The sequence below is a fragment of the Schistocerca cancellata genome, chromosome 10, assembly GCF_023864275.1.
Source record: "Schistocerca cancellata isolate TAMUIC-IGC-003103 chromosome 10, iqSchCanc2.1, whole genome shotgun sequence".
NCBI lineage: Eukaryota > Metazoa > Arthropoda > Insecta > Orthoptera > Acrididae > Schistocerca > Schistocerca cancellata.
This window is the reverse complement of record NC_064635.1, coordinates 197,334,946-197,351,629: the sequence shown is the minus strand read 5'-3', so window position 1 is coordinate 197,351,629 and position 16,684 is coordinate 197,334,946. Positions and strand designations below refer to the sequence as shown.

The window sequence follows — 16,684 nt, the reverse complement described above, 5'->3', positions numbered from 1 at the left end:
CCGTCAGGTGGCTTGCGGAGTATGGATATTGATGTAGATATATGTAGAAATACGACGAGCGGTAGACGCTTAGGGCTAAAGAAGAAAGGCAAATGGGAAAGTAGCTGAACAAGAGCAATCGGCCGCCTAGTACTGTGGCTTACCACGTGTGATGTTCAGTGCAGCAGCGCCTTGTAGCCCAGGCCGATAGCTGGAGCGGCGGCGATGCCGACGGCGGGGTGCGACACCTGCACCGACGAGTAGGAGGTGGCGGCGGCGGCGGGGGCGGCCGCGATGGCGGGCACCGCCGTCTTGATCACCGCCGGCGTCTGCAACACGGCGACAGGTGTTGAGGCCCCTGCGCTAAGCTGGCATTGTTGACATATGTTATGGATTGCGGACTGCAGAGTCTAGGTAAATATGCCAGGCTGTTTGACAGCTCTGTTTTATATTTTGATACAAACTATGTAACCCAAAGTATCCGGACACCTGACTGAAAATGGCTTACACGTTCGTGGTGCCCTCCATCGCTAATGCTGGAATTCGATATGGTGTTGGCCCACGCTTAGACTTGATGACAGCTTCCACTCCCGCAAGCATACCTGTGCTGTGACGGTGCCACGCAAAACAACAAGGAGTGCAAGCCCCCTCCATGAAGAACACGACCACAACATAAGACCACCGCCTCCGAATTTTTCTGTTCGCGCTACACACGCTGACAGATGACGTTTACTGGGCATTGGCCATACCCAAAACCTGCCATCTGATCGCCACATTGTCTACCGTGATTCGTCACTCCACACAACCTTTTTCCACTGTTCAATCCTTCAATATTTACTCTCCTAGCACCTAGCGAGGCGTCGTTTGGTCTTTACCGGCGTGATGTGTGGCTTATGAGTAGCTGCTCGTCCATGAAATCCAAGCTTTCTCACCCCTCGCCTAACTGTCATAGTACTTGCAGTGGATCCTGATGCAGTTTGGAATTCCTGTGTGGTGGTCTGAATAGATGTCTGCCTATTACACATTACGATCCTCTTCAACTGCCGGCGGTCTGTGTCAGTCAACAGACGAGGTCGGCGAGTACACTTTTGTGCTGTACATATCCCTCCACGTTTCCATTTCACCATCACATCGGTAACAGTGGACTTAGGGACGTTTAGGACTGTGTAACTCTCGCGTACAGACGCATGACACAAGTTACACTCAACTACCTGACCACGTTCCAAGCCCGTGAGTTCCGCGGATCGTGCCATTCTGCTCTCCCACAATGTCCAGTAACTACTGAGGTGGCTGATATCGAGTACGTGGCAGTAGGTGACACACAAGGCACCTAATATGAAAACATGAACCATGAACCATGGACCTTGCTGTTGGTGGGGAGGCTTGCGTGCCTCAGCGATACAGATAGCTGTACCGTAGGTACAACCACAACGGAGGGGTATCTGTTGAGAGGCCAGACAAACGTGTGGTTCCTGAAGAGGGGCAGCAGCCTTTTCAGTAGTTGCAAGGGCAACAGTCTGGATGATTGACTGATCTGGCCTTGTAACAATAACCAAAACGGCCTTGCTGTGCTGGTACTGCGAACGGCTGAAAGCAAGGGGAAACTACGGCCGTAATTTTTCCCGAGGGCATGCAGCTTTACTGTATGATTAAATGATGATGGCATCCTCTTGGGTAAAATATTCCGGAGGTAAAATAGTCCCCCATTCGGATCTCCGGTCGGGGACTGCTCAAGACGATGTCGTTATCAGGAGAAAGAAAAGTGGCGTTCTACGGATCGGAGCGTGGAATGTCAGATCCCTTAATCTGGCAGGTAGGTTAGAAAATTTAAAAAGGGAAATGGATAGGTTAAAGTTAGATATAGTGCGTATTAGTGAAGTTCGGTAGCAGGAGGAACAAGACTTTTGGTCAGGTGACTACAGGGTTATAAACACAAAGTCAAATAGGGGTAATGCAGGAGTAGCTTTAATAATGAATAGGAAAATAGGAATACGGGTAAGCTACTACAAACAGCATAGTGAACGCATTATTGTGGCAAAGATAGATACGAAGCCCACACCTAATACAGTAGTACAAGTTTATATGCCAACTAGCTCTGCAGATGACGAAGAAATTGAAGAAATGTATGATGAAATAAAAGAAATTATTCAGATAGTGAAGGGAGACGAAAATTTAAAAGTCATGGGTGACTGGAATTCGAGTGTAGGAAAAGGGAGAGAAGGAAACGTAGTAGGTGAATATGGATTGGGGCTAAGAAATGAAAGAGGAAGCCGCCTGGTAGAATTTTGCACAGAGCACAACTTAATCATAGCTAACACTTGGTTTAAGAATCATGATAGAAGGTTGTATACATGGAAGAACCCTGGAGATACTAAAAGGTTTCAGATAGATTATATAATGGTAAGACGGAGATTTAGGAACCAGGTTTTAAATTGTAAGACATTTGCAGGGGCAGATGTGGACTCTGACCACAATCTATTGGTTATGACCTGTACATTAAAACTGAAGAAAATGCAAAAAGGTGGGAATTTAAGGATATGGGACCTGGATAAACTGAAAGAACTAGAGGTTGTACAGAGTTTCAGGGAGAGCATAAGGGAACAATTGACAGGAATGAGGGAAATAAATACAGTTGAAGCAGATTGGGTAGCTTTGAGGGATGAAGTAGTGAAGGCAGCAGAGGATCAAGTAGGTAAAAAGACAAGGGCTAGTAGAAATCATTGGGTAACAGAAGAAATATTGAATTTAATTGATGAAAGGAGAAAGTATAAAAATGCAGTAAATGAAGCAGGCAAAAAGGAATACAAACGTCTCAAAAATGAGATCGACAGGAAGTGCAAAATGGCTAAACAGGGATGGTTAGAGGACAAATGTAAGCATGTAGAGGCTTATCTCACTAGGGGTAAGATACATACAGCCTACAGGAAAATTAGACACCTTTGGAGATAAGAGAATCACTTGTATGAATATCAAGGGCTCAGATGGAAACCCAGTTCTAAGCAAAGAAGGGAAAGTAGAAAGGTGGAAGGAGTATATGGAGGGTCTATTCAAGGGCGATGTACTTGAGGACAATATTATGGAAATGGAAGAGGATGTAGATGAAGATGAAATGGGAGATACGATACTGCGTGAAGAATTTGACAGAGCACTGAAAGACCTGAGTCGAAACAAGGCCCCCGGTGTAGACAACATTCCATTGGAACTACTGACGGCCTTGGGAGAGCCAGTCCTGATAAAACTCTACCATCTGGTGAGAAAGATGTATGAAACAGGCGAAATACCCTCAGACTTCAAGAAGAATAAAATAATTCAAATCCCAAAGAAAGCGGGTGTTGACAGATGTGAAAATTACCGGACAATCAGTTTAATAAGCCACAGCTGCAAAGTACTAACACGAATTCTTTACAGACGAATGGAAAAACTAGTAGAAGCCGACCTCGGGGAAGATCAGTTTGGATTCCGTAGAAATACTGGAACACTTGAGGCAATACTGACCTTACGACTTATCTTAGAAGAAAGATTAAGGAAAGGCAAACCTACGTTTCTAGCATTTGTAGACTTAGAGAAAGCTTTTGACAATGTTGACTGGAATACTCTCTTTCAAATTCTAAAGGTAGCAGGAGTAAAATACAGGGAGCGAAAGGCAATTTACAATTTGTACAGAAACCAGATGGCGTTTATAAGAGTCGAGGGCCATGAAAGGGAAGCAGTAGTTGGGAAGGGAGTGAGACAGGGTTGTAGCCTCTCCCCGATGTTATTCAATCTGTATATTGAGCAAGCAGTGAAGGAAACAAAAGAAAAATTCGGAGTAGGTATTAAAATCCATGGAGAAGAAATAAAAACTTTGAGGTTCGCCCATGACACTGTAATTCTGTCAGAGACAGCAAAGGACCTGGAAGAGCAGCTGAACGGAAAGGACAGTGTCTTGGAAGGAGGAGATAAGATGAACGTCAACAAAAGCAAAACGAGGATAATAGAATGTAGTCGAATTACGTCGGGTGATGCTGAGGGAATTAGATTAGGAAGTGAGACACTTAAAGTAGTAATGGAGTTTTGGTATTTGGGGGGGGGGGGGGGCAAATTAACTGATGATGATCGAAGTAGAGAGGATATAAAATGTAGACTGGCAATGGCAAAGAAAGCGTTTCTGAAGAAGAGATAATTGTTAACATCGAGGAGCGTAGCCATGTATGGAAGTGAAACATGGACGATAACTAGTTTGGACAAGAAGAGAATAGAAGCTTACGAAATGTGGTGCTACAGAAGAATGCTGATGATTAGATGGGTAGATCATATAACTAATGAGGAGTTATTGGGATTGGGGAGAAGAGAAGTTTGTGGCACAAGTTGACAAGAAGAAGGGATCGGTTGGTAGGAGACGTTCTGAGGCATCAAGGGATCAAAAATTTAGCATTGGAGGGCAGCGTGGAGGGTAAAAATCGTAGAGAGAGACCAAGAGATGAAACACTAAGCAGATTCAGAAGGATGTAGGTTGCAGTAGGTACTGGGAGAAGAAGAAGATTGCACAGGTTAGAGTAGCATGGAGAGCTGCATCAAACCAGTCTCTGGACTGACGACCACAAGAACAGCAACAACAACAATAGTGGATGTAAGAAAGTCACTGCTGATCACGCACCTGCTCATGGATGACCTGGGGCGGTCCCTGGACGAGCTGTGCAGGGGGCTGGATGAGGCGGGTCTGCACGATGGGGGGAGGCTGGATCACCTGCCTCTGCAGCACTGGAGGCGGCTGCACCAGCTGCGTCGGTCCTGGCACCACGCGGGTGCGCACCACCGTGGCTGGAGCGGCGGCGATACCGATGGCGGGGGCGGCGGCGATGGCGGGGGCGGCGAAGCCCAGGCCTCCAAATCCGCCTCCCAAGGCGCCACCGCCAAAGCCGCCTCCGAAGCCACCGCCGAAGCCGCCTCCGTAGCCTCCCAGACCTCCTCCGAAGCCTCCCAGGTAGCCCGGGGCGGCCTTGGCTTTAGGCTCTGGTACTGGGCCACAGTGGACGGCAGCCACCAGGGCGACGGTCAGCTGCCATCAGGACATCACAGCGTCAGTAAACCCAGAGCATGGCGAGTCCTACTGCAAACATTTCCTTAACAGACTGGGCAAGGTTCCAGTTTGGTGAAACATGATTTCCAATTACGGCTTGTTCTGGCGCCCATCTATGGATGTACATAATAGTATTGGTTAAAAACAGTCTGGGTTGCAATTTTAGTTTTTTTTATTTTACAGCGACGCGTTTCGCCTTATTTAGGCATCTTCAGGTTATCTAAATAGAAAACAGAGAACAAATACATTTATTTAAGAATCACGATCGCGTTGTGAAGACTTGGATAACCTAATGGCATGTATAAACAGATCACCTATTGAAAATATAAACAGATCACCTATTGAAAGAGCAAATACCTTAATTTGGTATTCTTTAAGAATCCTTTAGTCAGTGTAGCCAAACGGCCAACATCGCCTTCGTTATGCATATCTCGGTGCCTCTCGCATCCATCTAGAAAAGGTAATGATTTTACTATTTTATATTTCTAGTTTTTACTGAGTTGGCCTGATATATTCGACGATGCACTTTGGCTACACTGACTAAAGGATTCTTAATAAATACCAAATTAAGGTATTTGCTCTGTCAATAAGTGATCTGTTTGTATTTTCAATAGGTGATCTGTTTATACATGCTTATAGGTTATCCAAGTCTGCACAACGCGATCGCGATTCTTAAATAGATGTATTTGTTCTCTGTTTTCTATTTAGATAACCTGAAGATGCCTAAATAAGGCGAAACGCGTCGCTGTAAAATAAAAAAAACTAAAATTGCAACCCAGACTGTTTTTAAACAATACTGTTAAGCACTGGTTTGCTGTTATGCCACATATGGACTGGAAGAATTTGACGTACATAATGCTGACTAGACTTTACAGGGCGTACAGACTTAGTCTTCATATCATCTTGAAGGAAAATAGAGCAGTCACATGGTATGCTAGTACAAAATCACAACATGTCAAGCGCCAACTACAGTTGCAGCAAAGATGGCTGCCCCTAACTGTCCCTAGTGTGGTCACTGTGTGTTTTGGTTTGAAGGGCTTAAGTCTACGACAGCTGTGCAAGGTTCACATGTTGTGCTGTGGGGCGATTGGTATGGTTCCACATGAACACACTTCATACACCGCAATAGCAATCTACAATGTTCCAAGATGACCGGTTTCAACAGGCTTTTGCCGTCATCTTCTGATACTGTGGGACTTGTTACAAGAATGCCATGTTACATCACGTAACAAGTTTCATAAGATCATACGATGGCAGCAGAAGACTATTGAAGCTGGGTCATGTTTGAACAATAAAAGTGTCTACACTGGAATCGCAGCATAATAAGTATGTTCATCTCCAATTGTGAAACGTAGTTTTCCTAAAGAGCATGGAATAGATCTTCCCAGTAAGACTATTATTTATCACTTGGCGTAAGTGTTTCATGTAAACTGAGTGTCCTCTTTCCAGGTAAGTGGATGGACCAAGGTACAATGTTGTATGGTCGCCACGTTCACCAGAGCTGACACCTCTTGAACTTCTGTAAGGACTTTATCAAGAAATCGAGTTTGGACATGCGGTGTGAGGCATTACCAATGGAAGTAACTTACTGTATTTTTCTATATAATGGGACCAAAACCATATCTGCAAGTTAAAGTAATAAAGCAGTATGAGTTTTCAACGCTATAAAATCCATTCTGATACACCTATCATAAACACTCAAGCATTGTGTGCCCAGTTTGTTTGTCTATTAATAAATAATTTTTGTAACAAAAATCTAGATCCTCCCATGCTGAAGCAGATGATTATTTAGTTGAGTAAGCCATAATGTATGGACATGGCGTCGCTGATATCTGCTTATGGATATCACAGTTCACATATAGCATCTTCATATTTATGGCAAGTATGGATGAGGCGTAACACGACGTTTGCTATGACGAATCGGCGTAAAGTTCTAATTCGGTGATTTATGACCTCAAATCATGAGTTGATCAGGCACCCATATACAGACGTGAAGCATCCATAGTGGAAATAGACAATATTAGCTCAGTTGGGGTTTGTATTGGGGGATACGTTCTTATCATGACTTGAGGCAATGTTGTTCCCAACAAATACACTGCAGCATGTCATTCTTGCTGGGGTGGGGGGGATTATATTACTGTTGACAATATGTGTCAGTACTGTGGTGGTTAAAGTCGGTAGGTTCATCAGGCCAACCTTTGACATTGTCTTATATAGAGTATTTGTAGCCCGAGAAAACTGCTGCATGATGCAGGATTGACATTTGGTGCAGTGATTGTCAGCTGACCCACAATATGAACACATCGAACGTCTGCGTACAAATAGACGGAAAGATCCGTTCTTGTATGATTGCGTGATTGCTGGACAATCACTAGTAGTAGTAATAGCTATTACATATCTGGAAGTCTGCGTACGAAACGATTTTATGTGGAATGATCACATAAAACTAATCGTAAGAAAGGGAGAACCTAGATTGAGATTCGTTACAAGAATATCCAGAAAGTATAGACCAACGACGACAAACGGCAGGCTCTACGAAATTGCAAGACCGTACATTCCTTGAAGAAATTTACGTATCCCTCGTAAAATGATCTTAAAATTAGAGGGATTCTTGGTCATGTCGAGGCTTCACTAACAATCATTTTTTGCATACACCAATCCCGACTGGCACACTGGCACACAGGAAATCATGGGGAGGACAAATGTACATAATGCACCATCTGTCACACACCGTAACCTGGCTTGTGGGGTATAGATGCAAATGTTGATGAACATGTATGGCTGGAAGAACATGATTTTCTAGTTAGGCGAAACCTCACCTCCACTTATGGTTTGACGTCATTGCACTATGTAGGTATCACAGTGCAAGGACTGACACAGCATGTTCATTCCGGGTAAGGATTCATTGAAAATTACAGTATGTGACTCGCTGCCATAGCAGATCCAGAGAGCGTTTCTATTGATGACTCATAGTCTCCATACTTTAATCCGAAACTGACAAATGGGTCTCTGTCATCACATCTATACAGTTCAAGCAGCCGAAATGTATGCAAGTACTAATATCGAATTTACATGCAAAGTTTCTTGTCATGGATTAGCACAAACATCCTTGCTCCGACACAAATCAAAGGATTTGGTAAAAAATATTTTTTATATGCTGTAACCATTTTCGGATTTGTCCTTCTGCTTGTGCTGCGAAACCTTGCTTTTTTTCAAAATACGGTTTTTCTCATTCAGCGGGAGATACTCTATAGGTACCTATCAGCCAGTTTTTAGTGTATCAAAAATTGTACGTATCTTTTGATTGCATTCACTTAAAATGCCGAGGGATCGTAAACCTTGGTATGCGACGTCAATATCAACTTAATGTCTCTACCTGTTCCTGTGAAAGGAGCATCTTAAAAAAAATGGCTCTGAGAACTATGGGACTTAACTTCTAAGGTCACCAGTCCCCTAGAACTTAGAACTACTTAAACCTAACTAACCTAAGGACATCACACACATCCATGCCCGAGGCAGGATTCGAACCTGCGACCGTAGCGGTCACGCGGTTCCAGACTGTAGCGCATTTAACCGCTTGGCCACACCGACAGGCGGGGCATCTTAACAGCAGGACAGTCGCCATATAGACAACAAAGTGATCCCATTAAGATTCCGTTTTCACCGACTGGGGTATGGAACACTAAACCCGATTAATTTCACTGACTGCCTGGCCAACTTGGAAGCACAGTCAATGACTGCAGCGCCTGAGACCGCTCGGCTAGTCGCGCGAGGTTTGGAAGCATAAAATTTCCCTTTAACAAGAGTTCGGTATCAGACACAGAATGTGTTGCTAATTTTTACAGTTGAGCGTTAATCAGCACAGTCACGTGCTGATGGTTCAAATGGCTTAAGCACTATTCGACTTAACATCTGAGGTCATCAGTCCCCTAGACTTAGAACTACTTAAACCTAACTAACCTGAGGACATCACACACATCCTTGCCCGAAGCAGGATTCGAACCTGCGACCGTAGAAGCCGCGGGGTTCCGGACTGAAGCGCCTAGAACCGCTCGGTCCCAGAGGCCGGCCACATACTGATGTTACTGACTACCAAATGAGCAACATCATTTGTATTACATGCCAGGCCTTTCACAATAAGACGGGTTTCATCTACGTCAGATGTCTTGTTTAAAGCCCTGTGGCGCTCTGCGAATTGTAACAGTAAATCTCTCTATGACAGCGAATGTGTCTCATATGACATCTGCCACTGGAATTTGTTGAATATCGCCGTAAAGGTCAGTTACTAACTAAACGATCCCAATACGAAACCTGCCGCTCGTCCATGGATCATCTGTGTGTTTTCTATTAATCCAATCTGAGAGATGGGCAATACACAAGAATTCGTGAGTGAAATATAAATACGCAAGAGTCTTGGCGTCAACCTGTGGCAGGGATCTGACTTTGCCTATGATAATTGTACTGACAAAACTGGAAAGCGTTGTCCGAAAGCTACCAAACTAACACTCGAGCATGTCTCTGGTACATGGTGATTAAAATTTCATCCTTGTGAAAAAGGCAGTGCTACAGATTAGGACTGTTGCAAGTCTTAAAAATATCTGTAACCCGATATGTCGATGTTGGAAAAAAAACATATTATCGGCTCTCGATATATCAAAAAGTTATCGATATATCGCCGGAAAAAATATCGTCGTTCCTGCCTGTAAAAATATCGGCTGCACATTGTAAAGATAGTGCCGGTTTTAGAGCTGTACATTTAAGTACTGATTTATTATTAGATATTCTGTAAATCAACAAGCTAGTAGCCTGCCTGTCCCTCTTAGAGCAAGAATTGAAAGGAAATCTATGAACATTCAAGCTCGGCTATAACCACTTTGCTAACAATGGTAATTGCAGGTAAGTGGCACAATAAAAGGTGGCTGACGGCTTCGTCACGTATCGTATTTTTCCGAAACCCTTCATGCTGACTTCACTGTGTTTTCATTTCTGCAAACGTCAGCACCTAGCAGTTGTACTGTCAAAATTGCGCGCTGAATCTAAACGTTGCAGTTTCAATCTTTTTTGAAGAAAGTGGATGTGAAGAAATGACACACTCGTTGGGCTAAAAAAAAAATTTAATGCCTCTGGTGTGCTATTTCTTCACATCGGAAATCTTGTTATTCCAATCATCCCACCCCCCACCCCTCCTCAAGTGCAGTAGGACTTCTCGTTTTGTGTCGCATATAACTGCATCACAGAAAGAGAAGGACTGGACTTGATGAAAACTCAAAAAAATTGTGAGACTCCTTCGCACAGTGAAAGTAAAATTTCAAAAGAACAACGTCAAAAATTTTCCAAAATTATGGAAAAATGTATATAAAACAAAAATATCGGCATTCGATATTGCCGGTTTGGTATCAAGAAGTATCGCTAGTATATGTCCATATCTTTTGGAAAAAATATCGATATACTGATATTTTATCAACAGTTGTTATTAAACAGTACTTCAGTTTTTAACAATGCAGTAAGCCCTGTATCTTACAATTTAACACCCACTAAAATTGCCCACAAGTTCCGTATCCTGAAAAGACTGTCCTGAATGGGATGACTGTGCCTCCTAACAGCTGACAGGTGATTGCATTTTATCTTGCGATGCTACGTAACAGTGCATCCCGTGTGCATTGTGGTAAAACATGGCGGCCGCCGGACTATTGGCTACCCACTGTGTGCACGGAAGCCCTGGGCTGTACGGTGTACTGCATACTCACGATAAAGATCTTCATGGTCTCGACGCTCGAGTGCTGCTGGAGGACGCTGTGGGACTGATACTGCGGCGGCGCGCCGAGCCCTACTTATAGCTGGAGCCATAGGGCGCGGCCTGCAGCACCCCTCCAGCTTCCACCCTCGCCCGTGCCCCACATGCCTAATTAACACCGCTCCCCGCAAACCACCCGCGAGCGGCAGTCAGCTTCCAAACGGCACCGCTCTGGGACCAGTCTGTCTGTTTTCTCCTTTTTTCCGTTCCCCTGCACTCGACGACACTGCCTTACCCGTCTACTTGTCAGACGGTTACGTGAGCGCACCTGTCTAGCGTTCCGCGGAGGTGCGTTTACACTATGCGGGATTGGCGGTGACAGGCAACAATGATTGAGTCATTGGGGAGGGCATACGTACAGTTGATGATCGAGGAAACAAAGAGGGACTCTGAAAATGTATACGGGGTGTGCCAGGAGGAATAACCAACATTCAGGGAAATGACAGGAACGACCAATCGAAGCAAAACAGTGCAGTAAACATGGGCTCTAAAACGCCTACGTTAAGAGCCATGACCACTGCTTCATTCTGAGATATCTCTTCTACTGCAAGCTCTTTGATTTCCATATTTTTGGAGAAGGTAGTGAGCACGGAAACAAGAGACAAATGTCCAGTAAACTTGTGCCCTACAATGCATACTTCAAGCTTGAGCATTTGTTCCGCAGAAGAGACACGAAGATAAACAAGTGCGCGTAGTGAGTGATAGTAGTCAAACAGTTGCAGGATAAAGATTTATTGAAATCCTTGACCAAGGTCTCGGTATATCTAAAGATGCCTTCACCAGTTTACAAATTTATGTGTAATGACTGCCCCGACCATTACGTTGCACAGACAGGTAGACCCATTAAAGTAAGATGTAAAGAACACATGCTAGTTAATATGGAGAAAACGTGTACAATTCCACAGCATACGCCACGTAAACTTGATGACACGAAGTGAGTAAATGTTACAATCTTCACCTGTTCGAGGAATTAGAAATTTTCAAACATCTATCTCAGAAAGTTTCTGTACAAATTGTAAATAGCCTTTCAATCCCTGTATTTAACCCCTGCCACCTTCAGAATGCGAAAGAGAGTATTCCAGTCAACATTGTCAAAAGCTTTCTCTAAGTCTACAAATGCTAGAAACGTAGGTTTGCCTTTCCACTATCTAGCTTCTAACATAAGTCGTAGAGTCAGTATTGCCTCACGTGTTCCAACATTTCTACGGAATTCAAACTGATCTTCCCCGAGTTCGGCTTCTACCTGTTTTTCCATTCGTCTGTAAACAATTCGCGTTAGTATTTTGCAGCCGTGACTTATTAAACTGATAGTTCGGTAATTTTCACATCTGTCAACACCCGCTTTCTTTGTGATCGGAATTATTACATTCTTCCTGAAGTCTGACGGTATGTCGCCTGTCTCATACATCTTGCTCACCAGCTGGTAGAGATTTGTCAGGACTGGCTCTCCCAAGGCTGTCAGTAGTTCTATGGAATGTTGTCTACTCCCGTCGCCTTGTTTCGACTTAGGTCTTTCACTGCTGGGGACACACGAAAGGGAAGCAGTGGTAGGGAAGGGAGTGAGACAGGGTTGTAGCCTCCCCCGATGTTATTCAGTCTGTATATTGAGCAAGCAGTGAAGGAAACAAAACAGAAATTCGGAGTAGGAATTACACTCCTGGAAATGGAAAAAAGAACACATTGACACCGGTGTGTCAGACCCACCATACTTGCTCCGGACACTGCGAGAGGGCTGTACAAGCAAAGATCACACGCACGGCACAGCGGACACACCAGGAACCGCGGTGTTGGCCGTCGAATGGCGCTAGCTGCGCAGCATTTGTGCACCGCCGCCGTCAGTGTCAGCCAGTTTGCCGTGGCATACGGAGCTCCATCGCAGTCATTAACACTGGTAGCATGCCGCGACAGCGTGGACGTGAACCGTATGTGCAGTTGACGGACTTTGAGCGAGGGCGTATAGTGGGCATGCGGGAGGCCGGGTGGACGTACCGCCGAATTGCTCAACACGTGGGGCGTGAGGTCTCCACAGTACATCGATGTTGTCGCCAGTGGTCGGCGGAAGGTGCACGTGCCCGTCGACCTGGGACCGGACCGCAGCGACGCACGGATGCACGCCAAGACCGTAGGATCCTACGCAGTGCCGTAGGGGACCGCACCGCCACTTCCCAGCAAATTAGGGACACTGTTGCTCCTGGGGTATCGGCGAGGACCATTCGCAACCGTCTCCATGAAGCTGGGCTACGGTCCCGCACACCGTTAGGCCGTCTTCCGCTCACGCCCCAACATCGTGCAGCCCGCCTCCAGTGGTGTCGCGACAGGCGTGAATGGAGGGACGATTGGAGACGTGTCGTCTTCAGCGATGAGAGTCGCTTCTGCCTTGGTGCCAATGATGGTCGTATGCGTGTTTGGCGCCGTGCAGGTGAGCGCCACAATCAGGACTGCATACGACCGAGGCACACAGGGCCAACACCCGGCATCATGGTGTGGGGAGCGATCTCCTACACTGGCCGTACACCACTGGTGATCGTCGAGGTGACACTGAATAGTGCACGGTACATCCAAACCGTCATCGAACCCATCGTTCTACCATTCCTAGACCGGCAAGGGAACTTGCTGTTCCAACAGGACAATGCACGTCCGCATGTATCCCGTGCCACCCAACGTGCTCTAGAAGGTGTTAGTCAACTACCCTGGCCAGCAAGATCTCCGGATCTGTCCCCCATTGAGCATATTTGGGACTGGATGAAGCGTCGTCTCACGCGGTCTGCACGTCCAGCACGAACGCTGGTCCAACTGAGGCGCCAGGTGGAAATGGCATGGCAAGCCGTTCCACAGGACTACATCCAGCATCTCTACGATCGTCTCCATGGGAGAATAGCAGTCTGCATTGCTGCGAAAGGTGGATATACACTGTATTAGTGCCGACATTGTGCATGCTCTGTTGCCTGTGTCTATGTGCCTGTGGTTCTGTCAGTGTGATCATGTGATGTATCTCACCCCAGGAATGTGTCAATAAAGTTTCCCCTTCCTGGGACAATGAATTCACGGTGTTCTTATTTCAATTTCCAGGAGTGTAAAATCCATGGAGAATAAATAAAAACTTTGAGGTTCGCCGATGACATTGTAATCCTGTCAGAGACAGCAAAGGACTTGGAAGAGCAGTTGAACGGAATGGATAGTGTCTTGAAAGGAGGGTATAAGATGAACATCAACAAAAGCAAAACGACGATATTGTAATGTAGTCGAATTAAGTCAAGTGATGCTGAGGGAATTACATTAGGAAATGAGACATTTAAAGTAGTAAAGGAGGTTTGCTATTTGGGGAGCAAAATAACTGTTGAGGGTCGAAGTAGAGTGGATATAAAATGTAGACTGGCAATAGCAAGAAAAGCGTTTCTGAAGAAGAGAAATTTGCTAACATCGAGTACATATTTAAGTGTCAGGAAGTATTTGTATGGAAGTGAAACATAGACGATAAACAGTTTGGACAAGAAGAGAATAGAAGCTTTCGAAATGTGGTGCTACAGAAGAATGCTGAAGATTAAATGGGTAGATCACATAACTAATGATGAAGTATTGAATAGGATTGGGGAGAAGAGAAGTTTGTGGCACAACTTGACTAGAAGAAGGGATCGGTTGGTAGGACATGTTCTGAGGAATCAAGGGATCACCAACTTAGTTTTAGAGGACAGCGTGGAGGGTAAAAATTGTAGAGGGAGACCAAGAGATGAATACACTAAGCAGATTCAGAAGGATGTGGGTTGCAGTAGGTACTGGGAGATGAAGAAGCTTGCACAGGATAGAGTAGCATGGAGAGCTGCATCAAACCAGTCTCAGGACTGAAGACCACAACAACCACAACAACATCTCAGGAAGGTGGATTTATTCTTAACGAACAGGTGCAGCTTAGAAACAAAACTTTTTTGGTTTCAAATCCCTTCTTACTGTAACGTAATATAATTTGGCTGACTAGAAGCTAGTTTTATTTGTCTGTTGATGCTGGTGATATGCACCTTTCCTATCTTGTTTGGATTTTACGTGTTTTTGATGATTATTGTTCGCGGTTCTCGATGTGTATGTGTGGTTTAAATGATTCTGTTATGTTTTCTACTCATGACGACAGCTGTTTTCGATTTACTGCAACACTGTGTTCGTTTTCGCTAGTATGTATCCTTGTCTTAATTTGCGCGAGACTCTCTCGCATGACACCACTGCCCTCTCTCGTTAGATTTATTCCTTAGTGCAAGCTTCACCTGCTTGACACTATTTTTTTTTTAGATGTGGTGGTGCTGAGGTCTGATCAACTTCGTTGATTTTTACTTCTGTAGGGAATGGAAGGGGTAAAAATTTTCTCTTTATTTATTTATTCTTCTTTCAGCTTTAGTTTGGGCACACAGAAGGGTCCTTTAACTCGCTGCTTTTGGTGTGTATTTGAAAACAAGTGTGGAGAAGTGCTAAAGGACGATATGTCCTTAAATTATGGAGAAGTACATAGGGATATCATTTACGGAGGCTCAAATACTATCGCCTTCGGTACTTTATATTTGTGGTTGCGTAAGGGTTCTACCGTACCTACTGTGGTGAGTTGTGGTGTACTGTCACGTATCATGTCCAACTTCCGAAATAAGGTTCGTGCCTTCTCCTTGACCTTGTCTGAGAGGTAAGATTCGCTTAAGGCTCGATGAATGTCATGATTTCGGATCCACCATTGGGCTCCTGTGATCCATCGTAGGCATCTGCTTTGTACAACCTGTAACTTCTTGTAGTTAGTGGCACACGTAGTACCCGAAGAGGTCGATCCATACAAAATAGATGGTTCGACTGTGGCATGGTACAACTGGAGTTTCGTGCGTTGGCTGAGGTATGAGCTCTTCAGAAATGGGAGGAGAGCTCCCAGCATTTTGAGACCAGACGTCTTCTTCTCCATAATGTGATGACTATACAACAGTTTGGCGTCCAGATGCACTCCCAGGTATTTTACAGTTGTTGCCCAGGGGAGTGGCTGGTCTGATATCCGTAGGCGTTCATTGACGATGGGTCTCCGACGTGTGAAGACAATAACTTTGGTTTTCTCTGCGTTGACCGTTATTTTGTTGATGTGGGTCCAGTGGTCCACTAAATCTAGTTGGCGCTGCATCCGTGTGACGAGGTGGTCCATTCTGGTGCCTGCAGTCAGGAGCGCTGTGTCGTCGGCATAGAAACTGGCAGTAACATGTGGCACCGTCGGGAGGTCGTTAATATATAAATTAAACAGCAGTGGAGAGATGACCGATCCTTGTGGAAGTCCTTCAAGGACAGGCCGTGTTGATGAATTCTTGTCATCAATGCGAACATATAATCTGCGATCCTGAAGAAAATTGTCGAGAAGTTTTAAATAGCAGTCTGGTAGGGGAGTGGTACGTCGGAGCTTGACGATCAAGTTGCGTCGCCATACTTTATCGTAAGCCTTCTCTATATCGAGAAAGACTCCAATAGTATGTCGTTTCTTGTTGAAATTGTCTTGGATAGATTCCGTGATGCGCAGTAGTTGTAACTCAGCCGATAGCTTCGCCTGTAAGCCAAACTGCTCCGGCCGGATGATGTTGTGTGCCACAAGGATGTCCAGCATGCGTTTCAGTAGGACACGTTCCAGTACCTTTCCCAGTGTCGCCAGTAAACTTATGGGTCTGTAGCTGTCAGGGTGTGAGAGATCCTTGCCCGGTTTTGGTATTGGCACTATTCTGGCAATCTTCCATGCCTCTGGGAAGTATCCAGTCCTGAGGCAGCTGTTCACTATCCGGGTGAGAAGCACAACAGGCTTTCTCGGGAGGTGTTTCAACTCCGTATTGCTGATTCTATCTGCTCCAGGTGAG

The 16,684-nt window shown here is 45.0% G+C and overlaps 1 protein-coding gene across 1 annotated transcript in view; it reads right to left on the bottom strand.

Annotated features, from left to right (window-relative positions):
• LOC126106256 (uncharacterized) overlaps positions 1 to 16,684 on the bottom strand; it is a 257,643-nt gene that overhangs the window by 61,623 nt on the left and 179,336 nt on the right. Inside the window, exons 3-4 of the mRNA XM_049912481.1 lie at positions 4,894 to 5,017; positions 4,616 to 4,779 (exon numbers count right to left, since the gene is read on the bottom strand). Coding sequence (XP_049768438.1) covers positions 4,616 to 4,779; positions 4,894 to 5,017 — 288 coding nt within the window. The remainder of the gene's footprint in view (positions 1 to 4,615; positions 4,780 to 4,893; positions 5,018 to 16,684) is intronic.